At 37.1% G+C, this 11192-nt stretch overlaps 1 protein-coding gene across 1 annotated transcript in view; it reads right to left on the bottom strand.

The window, feature by feature from the left end:
• CYTIP (cytohesin 1 interacting protein) overlaps positions 1 to 6433 on the bottom strand; it is a 29103-nt gene extending 22670 nt beyond the window's left edge. The window contains exon 1 of the mRNA XM_011949197.1: positions 6186 to 6433. Within this exon, the coding sequence (XP_011804587.1) occupies positions 6186 to 6359 (174 nt within the window). The 5' untranslated portion in view covers positions 6360 to 6433. The remainder of the gene's footprint in view (positions 1 to 6185) is intronic.
• Between the last annotated feature and the right edge of the window lie 4759 nt (positions 6434 to 11192).

Genomic DNA, 11192 nt, shown 5'->3' with positions numbered 1-11192 from the left:
AAAGAAAGAAAGAAAGAAAGAAAGAAAGAAAGAAAGAAAGAAAGAAAGAAAGAAAGAAAGAAAGAAGGAAAGAAAGAAGGAAAGAAAGAAAGAAAAAGAAAGAAAGAGAAAGAAAGAAAAGAAAGAAAGGACATACAAATGGCTAACAAATATATGAAAAAATGCTCAGTATCACTCATCATTGGGGTAATGGAAATTAAAACCATAATGAGGTATCATCTCATGCCAGTTAGGATAGCTACTATCAAAACAACAATGAATAATAAATGCTGGTGAAGATAAGGAGAAAAGGGAACTCTTATACACTGTTAGTGGGAATGTAAATTAGTACAGCCACTATGGAGAACAGTATGGAGGTCCCTCAAACAACTACAAATAGAACTACCATATGATCCCACAATCCCACTACTGGGAATTCATCCAATGGAAAGGAAATCATTATATCGAAGAGACATCTGCACTCCCATGTTTATTGCAGCACTATTCACAATAGCCAAGAGATGGCATCAGCCTAGGTGTCCAACAACAGATGAATGGATAAAGAAAATGTGGTATATATACACCATGGAATACAATTCAGCCATAAAAAAGAATGAAATCCTGTCATTCACAGCAACATGGATTGAACTGGAAGACATTATGTTAAGTGAGATAAGCCAGGAATAGAAAGTTAAACACCACATGTTCTCACTCATATGTGGAAGCTAAAAAAAGTTGATCTCATAGAAGTAAAAAGTAGAACAGAGGATACTAGAGGCTGGGAAGGGTTGGGGGAAGAAATGGATAGGGACACATTTTTTAAAGGATACAAAATTACAGCTAGATAGGAAGAATAAGTTCTAGTGTTCTATACTGTAGGCTAACTATAGTTAACAATAGTATATCATGTACTAGTTTCAAATAGTTAGAAGGAGGATATTCACCAGTCCCAAAACGAAGAAATGATCATTGTGTGAGATGATAGATTTGCTAATTAGTCTGATCTGATCACTATATATTCTATGTATCAAAACATCACTATGTATACCATGAGTATGTATGTTATATATCAACTAAATAAATACAAATTTTAAAAATCAAAAAAGTTACAATGAAAGAAAACAGACAAGAACAAAAAAAATCAACCCAAAACAAGAAGTATAGAAAAAGCACTAATAGAAAACAATTATAGTAGTGCCTCAGTACATAACTGCTAAGTGGATGAATGGTGGCAAGAATTAATAAATTATTAGTAAAATTTTGCACCTTGTCAATTTTAAATGCCCTTTTACTATGCCAGAAATCAATGCATCTATTAGGAACTTCAAGATTTCATCCAACCTGTCTTTTGAATCAAAAGTCATTCTGGATAGATTCAAACGTAAAATCTTTTAAACCACAGGACAGACCTGAAACCTCTATAGATATTTCCCCTACCACTCTACTTCTAACCTTTCTATCTAGCTAATTGACTAGCTAAAGATGAAAATATTCGTCTAGCACAACATGAGAAACATAGCAGATTTTCAATTCCTGTGGACTGACTGATTTGGGTTATCAGCAACACCAAAAGTCAGATTAAGTCAAATTACAAATTAGTTTCCATTCTGTATTAGCTAAGAGGCTGTTTCAAGCACCCAACACTTAAACAAAAAACAATTTAAATAAATTAAGTACCGTCAAATTCTCTGACACGTGCCACATCTTGACACAAAGCCTACTTGTTTGTGATCTGGGCTGTCAGACTCAGGCGATGTGGAAAGGAATGTTCCCAGGGTTCGACCCAGCTCACACACCAAACTACCTGCCTAAAGTGAAATGAAGTGTGTCTAAGATCTTATCAAGGAGTTTGCACCTTGGGGAAAAAAAAAGTCTTTCCTGCACCCATGTCCCTGGGGTGAACAGCCCTATTCAAGGATCTGACCAGTGGGGTCTATGTTCCCCAGACAGCCCTCCCAGGCAGAGCCTTTTCTAAGGGTTGTAGTCATGGCACCAAAAATCATGAATGAGGAACTGGTGTGCAATTCACAGCATATGCTGGCAACAGCTGTCTTTTATTACACATTATCTAATATGAGAAATCTAGGTTTAGCAATTTGGCAGGCTTGCAAACTACACATTCAATTATGACTGCTGAATAGACAAAGCTTCTTAACTCCTTTCTAGCCATAATACACTGATACCTAGGGTTGGGCTTACAATCACTCTTCTGTTTTTAGTCAGATGACCTAAAAGATCAGGCATTAATATTCAAAATTTAATTTCTTCCGCTCTGCAGTGATTCCACACATTCCTCTTCAGTGGGAAACCAAGACCAATACTTCAGCTGTCAATTTTTGAAAGATAGGAGTAACTGGCAGCTCAGCCAGATAGCCAGCCTTCCTTAGAGAAGCTCAGAATTCAACACTGTAGCCACTCTGGGGCTCTTACAGAGGGTTACTTCCTCTTGGTCCCCACTCTATATACTCATCTCCTGAAAGTGCTGGGGAGGGTGCTGAGGAGAGGCTACTGATTCAAGAGTGAGGTTTTTTGTCATTGGTATTTGTTTCAAAGTCCTCAAAATTATGTGCTCTGCTGCCTTTCCAGTCCCCTGCCTCACTCCCTAATTCTTCATGCAACTCCCACCCTCTTTTAAGTAAGGAGCGTTAGGATATCAATGCTCCACAGACTGTTCAAAGATGCAACAAAATAATGGAGCTGAACTTAATTGCCTAATGTTAAGTGCCCGGAGAAGCCGAAATACAATACTGCCATTTCCAAGTAAGGTCTGACTGTAGGCTCACAGACCTCTTCAAGAAAAATTATTGGATATTGATCATGCATGCCACAATATGGATTAAAGAACAGTTTTCAAAGTCTTTTGTAGTGAAATTAACACAGTTTTCTACCTAAAATTGTCATGAAGTGATTAAAATCCTTTGGTGTAGTTCAGGACAATTGGGAGTTACAGCACCTAATGGGTGCGCTGCTGGACACACCGTGAAAGCCGCTGCAGGGCAGAGCCCTGCCCAGCAGCGTACACATCCCAGAGCAGAGCACACATTCCCTATCTGAACTTGTAGATGAAATCAGCATTCCAGAAGTTGCCTATTTAGCAATAATGTGATAACTAAAAGAAAATGAGAAAAAGAGAGTCAGTCTGTGGTACCACTAAAGTTTGTGGACTTGTTCGTCAGGTCCCTGGTTCTCACTATAGCAATCTGTAAAAACTGCTTTCCAAAAGCAATGTACTACAGTTATGAGAGTGGGTGGTAAGACAATCACTACTTCTTTGGCGCCATTGATAGAGGCTGTCCTTAATTCCTCCTGTCTTCTTCCTATCGAGCTTTCCATTGCAAAGATTTTCTTTCTTTTGCCTTAAACTATGTTCACAAGCAGAAGCCATACTGGGGTGTCTGACACTTCCTACCAGTACAGGTAGTGAGATGACATGCACACAGAGAAATCTATTTTTAAATAATTCTGAATGTAAACACCCAATTGATTCTGAAGACTAATTTGAAACTACAAGCTAACCAGATATAGCTTTGCAGAAACCAAAGCCAACAACAACAAGAAGTATGAGCTGTTGACGTCAGCCCTGAAAGTGTTGAAAATAACAGTAGGCAGAGAAACACCTGCTCATGTGATTGCCTCACAAGGATCTTGTTGCCTGCAATTTAGTCAGTGCCAAATGGGTGATTATTCTCTAAAAACCAGTTAAAGGAAATGAACATCCATTTGGAAGATTGTGAAATGTTGGGATAAACTTGCATCAAGTCTCATTGATGATAATTGTACGGAATCAGAACTATCATGTACAAGAAGTTTTGTTTTGCTATTTTTTAAAGCAATTCTCACAACAGTAAGAAAAAGCTGTTTGGATATGGGGAGTCTACCACATGAAAGAATTTGAGAGAAGGGGAATGAGAAGACCTAGAAAAGATGAGACCATCTGCATAAATTAATTAGTATGGGGATATGTGTGTGCCTGTGTATATATGTGTACATGTACATATGCACATACACACACACACACGTACATTTCATATGCCAAAATCCCTGCCTTTATCTTCCTCTGATAATTAGCCTCTCCTACTGATTGCCTTCTTTCAGTTCATGCTATCTTCACTCTGGCTTAAACCAGATATGACTCCTCCACCTTCAGTTCCTTTCATATTAAAGCTTTTCAGTCTCCTTTCTGTTTCCCCATTTCTGCTTTCTCCAACTACTGCAAAAGTTCCTCCCTCACCGCTAGTCTCTACTCACTTACTAATCCACCACATTTCTACAATAAGGTTCCTGAAATCCTCTACTTCTCGAACATGTTCAGTGGCCCTCATGCCAGCTTTTTCAGGAGAAGTTGTCCAAGTGTTCTGTAAAGCAGCCCAGCTCTGAGGTCTCCTCTCACCTCCTACACACTAACCAGGTTCTCCTGACACACTTAATATTGTGTTGTTACACAAAAAATCCTCCAGGCACCAGGATCTGTGCCGCAGCTTCAGTTTCTCCCTTGCTCTGGAATACCCTTCAATATCTGGAATATCTATTTCCAAGGCTATATTTAAAGATGTTTCACTTGGATGAGAGTATTCATGTTGTTTTACTTTGCAGAAAGCCCATTCTTTCTGCTTACTGAATTGTAAGCAGTATATGGGTAGAAAACATTCCCTTCTCGTCTTTTTGCCTCCTACTCTAGCATGATGTCTGTCTCCCTGTAGGTGCTCAGAAACCATCTGTTGCATTGAATTGCATGGGCTAGAGAGTAGATCAAATGAGTGAGGTTGCAGGTATGGAGGACATAGAGGGTGGAAAGTTCCCACCCTGATTCAGAAAGTACCCACTCTCCTCAGGGAAAAAAAAAAAAAAAAAAACCAGCCTAATCAAGTGAACCATAGTTAGTGTGATAGCTTCATGGCAAATATAAAGAAAATCTGATTGCTTATATCTGAAAACTGAAAAAAGATGTCAGCATTTCTCATGTTGCTTTATCTTCAGACAGGTTGTAGATTGATAAAATGTTCATCACTACATTAAAGTTTGTATCATAAAAGCATTTTAGATTGAGAACGATCAATAATTCAAATCATGGAAAATTATGCCCTTATCTTCACTGTGAAAAATGCCAAGGAATCAGCTATATACATCACTGCAAAAAGATCATGTCTCTCCCACTATGCCATACCTCTCTAATCCTGAATTTAGAAGGCTTAAGAGAAGCACATGATGTACATGCAAGACTTAAGCGCAAAAATTCTTGCTCTATGGCAATTCTAAATATTTTCTGTAGAAATGCTATATCGAAATTCAAATATGTACCTGGGGGTTTAGAGCAAGTCGTTTTAAAAATCCTGAAGAGGTATTATAGTTAAAAAAATTTTTTTACATGCTAGAAATTGAAGAACAAAAAATCAAAATAAATTCAGTTAGACATAGATTTTTCCAAATGAGTTTTCATCCCTAGAGACAAACTTTGCAATAAAAATATTAAAATGGCACAATCTGGCATTGAATAAGCATACACTGAATGCCAGTCACTGTGTTAGGCACTGCACAGTTCCTTATTTAACCAACATAAGAACCCAGTAAGGGTGGTTCTATTATTAACTCCATTTTAGAAAAAAGGAAACTGAAGCTTAGAGAGGTAAGTGGCTTGCTCAAGATCTCACAGTCACTAAGTGCTGAGCTGATATTCAATCTGGCACTCATTTATCCAAAAAAAAAAAAAAAAAATCTTACTTTCCAATAGCATGAGGTATGTGCCAGTGCCCTAGAGCTGAAGATAATTAGTCAACAAAATTTGTCCTCAAAAAAAGTATTTCTTATTTTATTATGAACTGAAATGACCATCAAGGACTGCAAGTGAGGATGGAAGGGAAAGAATCAAGGGAGACACAATGGGGAAAAGATCATTAATTCTCATACTGGTTGTATCTATATAAACCATCTTCAAGTTTGTTATGCTTAATGATTTTTATTTTATCTGAGCACTTCTCCAAATGAGAAAAACAAACTAATTTTTGCCTTGAAAAAAAGTTTGATTGTGGTCTCAAATCTTTGGACTGGTTCACCCAGCTCCCTGAGCATCTCACCTCTTTCGCCCATAATAATCAGCCACTAATTCCAAAGCCTCTAAAATATCACTATTAGTATGAAGTCAGACAAACATATCACTCTGCCCTCAAGAGAACATGAACACTCTAAAAGGTACAAAATAGCAATCATACCTGCTTTCGTCCCCGAGGTAGAGTAGCCACCGTGTCTGCCAGCATTTGAATCCTTCTATTATCGTCCACCGTAAGGCTACCTGTGAGTGTGGAGTAAGAGCTATACGCTGGCCCAGCACAGAAGTCCGCCAAATTGCCATTGCTGCTGTGTTGCAGGAGCCTTTGTAAAGACATTGTGAATAAAGATCACTCCAGCTAGCACATGGTTGAGTGGCCTTGCAGGATGGGGGAAGCTAAAAGTACAACTCTGACAAGTAATCAAAAGTAGCAAAGCAGAAAGAGCCCATGTGACCTCTGTGGTTTGAGGAACTTGTTACACAAACCCTATCTTGCAATTCACTCCCATTTCTCAAAGCTTTTTTCCTTTAAGCTCTTGAGAGAACCTGGAGCTAATTTTTACAATTTAAAAAAAAAAAAAAACTTATTTTTTCACCTCAAACAGCGGAACTCTTACACTTTCATGTTTTGTGGGAAGTTGCTTTCACACCATTTGCCATTTTTTTCTTTAGAGAAGAAAGAAAAATGTCCCCAAGTGCTACCATTTGTTTCCCATCCATTCTCTTATTTAACATTAGCAATGCAATGCAAAAGTCAGCACACGAGAACATTCAGTTCTTGTGAATATAGGCAAGAATTACAGGTGCCGGTCATAATGTTCTCTCTCGAAGTCCTTGTAAAGTACTTTCCCTGAAGTATACCCTAGATCATTAATGTTCATCAAAAAGACATTATATCTGCCACTGGGGTTGTAACCATTCAGCATTCTTCTGGTTGTCCTTTTGCTACTTCGTCCATACTAAAATTACCCATGATCTTTACAAAGTACAATGGGAAGGGAAAGTCAGCACATTTAGGGCACAATGTTGCCATTTCTTAGACAAGACTTTGGGGCAGCATCAGAAAGTGGTCCCAGGAGAGGAAAGGAGTGGGCAGGAAGGTAACAGGCAAACCAAGGTGGCACAAGAATGTTGCCTGTTGGTCCCTGCATGTGCATATGTGTCAAGGGCACCATCACCAAGTACTCAAGATCACAGATGCTTTTTTTTTTTCCTTTGACTGAGGTTGGGGGTAGGTAGTTTTGAGAGAACTGGTTTCAGTGGAGGAGTAGGGGAGGCAAGTAAAAGGAAGAATCGAAACAAAAGTCAACAAGAGAAGTTTTACATGGCACAAAAAGTCAAATGTGCTTTTTAAAATCTCTGAAGGTCAATACTAGCATTTAAAAGAGTTAGCAAATCTTTGAACTAAAACGGAATGTGTGCGTACTGGAAGTGAAGATGGATTCAACTCAAGTAGAAATTGCCAAATATAAATAGTAAAATCTGAATTAATAGTGCTTCAAAAGTTGAAGCCAATTATAGATTTTAAAAACTCCATCACAGCATGACTCATTATACTGCAATTGAATTTTGACATGGACAAAGTGATATCACCAAAAACGTACAACTGTCTAAATCAGAAATTAAAAACACATGTTTTCAGAAGCCAGGTGCGTAACATAAATGTGTAAGGCAAAAGGGAGCGGTAAATACCTTGGCAACTAAAGAATACATCAGTTATAAAGACATTCACGTAAAATCTATATTTATAGATATGTACAGATATGTATACAGGTATATGTGGGGTGTGTGTGTGTGTGTGTGTGTGTGTGTGTGTGTGTATTAGGAAGAGAGAGAGAGAGATTGATTTTAAAAACATTTCCAGACTATGAGGCACATAAATTAAATAAACACTATTAATGGACGACAGCAGTCCACTGTACCCTAGGAATTTGATAAAGTTAGGTAAATATTTTTAATATTTATTCTTAATATTTTAAAATGCCAAATGGAAATTACACATTTGCTTAATATAGGGCCACGCACTTAGGCCAACTGACTCACCCATTTTTATAAATGATCACTAAAATTGTATCAATTCATTGTTATACTGACCTTAAGCTGATGTAAATCACAGATCATCATTCAATTAAGAAACTGGAAAATAATTTACTTATTACTTAACTCATGAAATGTGTTTAACAAGTAAAATTTTTCAAATCATGGGATCTCTGGATATAAAACAAGGGTCAAAAGCAGCTCTGACATCCAACCAATCCATATCAACATGGTCACACCTGTTAATTACAAATTTATGACCTAGTCTATTTTTATTGGTCAGTTCCCTGTTCTGTCATTGCCTATGTCATGCCAGTCACTAATATCCTGATCAAAAGTGTCCCTTGTGATAAAGGGTGGAGAAACAGTAATCTTTGAAGGGAGATGTGACTTCCAAACAACAAATCCTTGACTTACTAAGGTGTTCTACTGTTTAGAACATCTCTACTCTTTCAGGATTTACCTTAGGAAAATTATAATAGACCAGACTCTCTTCCCCTTCAGCCTCCCCTTTATTTTGGAGAGGTGATTCTGGAAATGAATTGGATCAACCTATCTAGGTACTCGAAAGATTTCAGGAGTATCTCACTGTTCACAAAATAAAATGAAATAAAAATTATTTTATATTATCTGATTTCATTCTCTGAAATGTCATATCATTTTTTAGATTCTTCTTTTGAGATTTAATATATTCTAGTTAGGTCACTAGTTAATTGTATACAAGTCTGTTTCTCTGCTAATGTCTAATTCCTTGAAAGCAATTTATCTTTAAATGTATACATTTATCTTTAAATGTACACTTTATGTCCTATATACAAAAATTGTTCAATAAATGTTAATAAAAAGAGAAAGGTGGAAGCAGTAGATATTAAACAAAATGAATTAAACAACAGTGTTCTGTGGTATTAATAAGGAAAAAATTAATTAATTTGGTAGGAAATGTATGTACTACAAGCTCATATTCCAGTGCTACAATTTTCACTAAGGGGTGATCTGAAAGATGAGGACAAAGTCTCTTAAAAATACGTCGCATCTGCCATATGCTCTAAAAGCTAATATTTGTTATGTGGGGCATGCCTCTTATTTGGAACATTGTGTTCATAAATATGCAAATACCCTTGGAAGGGATTTATCTTTAGTACAAATGAGGTGAACACTGACGGCCTACAACATGGAAATTTGGTAGAGTCAGGTGAGAGGAATATGCCTAAAACATGGAACAGAGAAAGAAAGGTGGGAAAGGTTTGCAAGACAAACTGAGCCAACCTTATAATCATCTATGAAAATCTTAGGCAGCTGTAAGAGGGTTGACAACAGGGTTCCAGTGCCACACTACTTAGATTCAAATCCTAGCTCTGCTGCTTTAAAGACTATGGACTGAGTTGTGTCCCCCAAAAATTCATACATTAAAACCCTGAGCTTCAGTGTGTCTGTATTTAGAGATAGGGCCTATAAGGAAGTTAAGGAATCATTTAAGGTTAAATGAAGTCATAAGGGTAAGGCTGAGATCTGATAAGATTAGTGCCCTCATAGAAAGAGGTGGCAGAGGGCTCTCTCTCCACCCAATGAGGACACAGTACGAAGGTAGCCTCCGGCAGGCCAGGAAGAGAGCCCTCACCAGAAATGGAATCTGCCAGCACCTCAGCTTGGGCTTCCCAGCATCTAAAACTGTGAGAAAATAAATTTCTATTGTTTAAAGACATGCAGTCTATGGTATTTTTTATGCTATGGTATTGGTTATGGTGGCTTGAACTAATACACTCCCTAAACCTTAGTGTTCACATATCTAAAACAAAAATTTGCAGGGAAAAATAGACAGAATAGCCCATGAATAGCACATGGTATAAAGTAAGCTGTATCTACTGAATTTTGTTTTAAGTAACAAGGCTTCAAAAGGAAAAGCTAAAAAAGGAAATGACATAAATTCTATATGAATAGCCCTATTCATTACCAAGTGCCTCTATGTGCAGCAAGGATGCCCTTGCTCACCCTGGAGAAGTCTAAAGGCTACAATACATGTGAATTTCTTACCATCGAAAATCAAGATGTGTTTGAAAATCATCATCAGAGCCAATGTCTGAAATTTCTGGATTATTGTAAGACACAAAAGAAGAGTAACTGGTTGCTTAAAGAATGAGACTTCCTCTATGCCTTTCTGATCTTAAGATAGTTGTTGAGTTTTTGTTTGTTTTATTTTTGCAGTTTGCCTTTATTTGCACAAGAAGATTTTATTTGGCTTCCTGGAACATCATAGGATTTTGTTTTGTTTTGGTTTGGTTTGCTAATTTGTTTTATTTTGGCCTTTTGCCTTCATTTGGAAGGGAAGTTTTTATTTGGGTCTCTGGACTGATGTAGGAGATGGGCTAAAGTCACATAGACAATATTTAAATGTTGTGCCTTTGAATTTATATAAGGTAAATTTAATTTAGTAAGGTTACTCTCATATGTGAGGATCCACTAACTGTGAAAACTGCTCTGTCCTATGTATCACCTTATTTGAATGTTGGAGTTGGGTAGACAGATGTCCTCATCCAACTCAGTGTGGATCACTGGGATTATGAACACTACTCCCCAGAGAGTAATAGCCTTCTTCAGAAAAGGATAAACTAAAAATCTGTAACTAGGACAAGCCCTGAAAAACAGGCAGCTCAGGAAAGGAAAATAGCAGAAATAAAGGTCATAAAGACCCTTTGTTAGAAATCTTAGTGTGATATAAGCCAAATATTGGCTTAGAGTTGTGACATGCATATTTAAAACAGCGCAAAGAAAAATTTTAAAACTAACATAAATAATAGCTAGCGATACATCAAATCTATTATGTTTTTAATACAAGTGCAAGGAAACAATTTTCTGATTTATTCAAGTTTAATTCAATCAAATCATGAAGCTGTGGGTAGATTGTACTATCATTCAAGGGATTAAGCCACTAAATTCAATTTGGGCTTTAAATAGATTATCTAGATCAGTGTTTCATGAAATAACTCAGTAAGATAATGTCAACATTCTTATAGATGCAAAAGTAGACACATTCATTTGGTGCACTTATCACGTAGAAACATCATTAATTGCATTTTTAAAAATTCCATTTGCTTATTTCAGGTTTAGGGGGAGTACCTTGAGCATGTTGGGCATA

Source organism: Colobus angolensis, unplaced genomic scaffold (assembly GCF_000951035.1).
Source record: "Colobus angolensis palliatus isolate OR3802 unplaced genomic scaffold, Cang.pa_1.0 Scaffold292, whole genome shotgun sequence".
Classification (NCBI taxonomy): Eukaryota; Metazoa; Chordata; class Mammalia; order Primates; family Cercopithecidae; genus Colobus; species Colobus angolensis.
The sequence above is the reverse complement of the archived record's forward strand: the minus strand, read 5'-3'. Positions and strand labels throughout refer to the sequence as shown.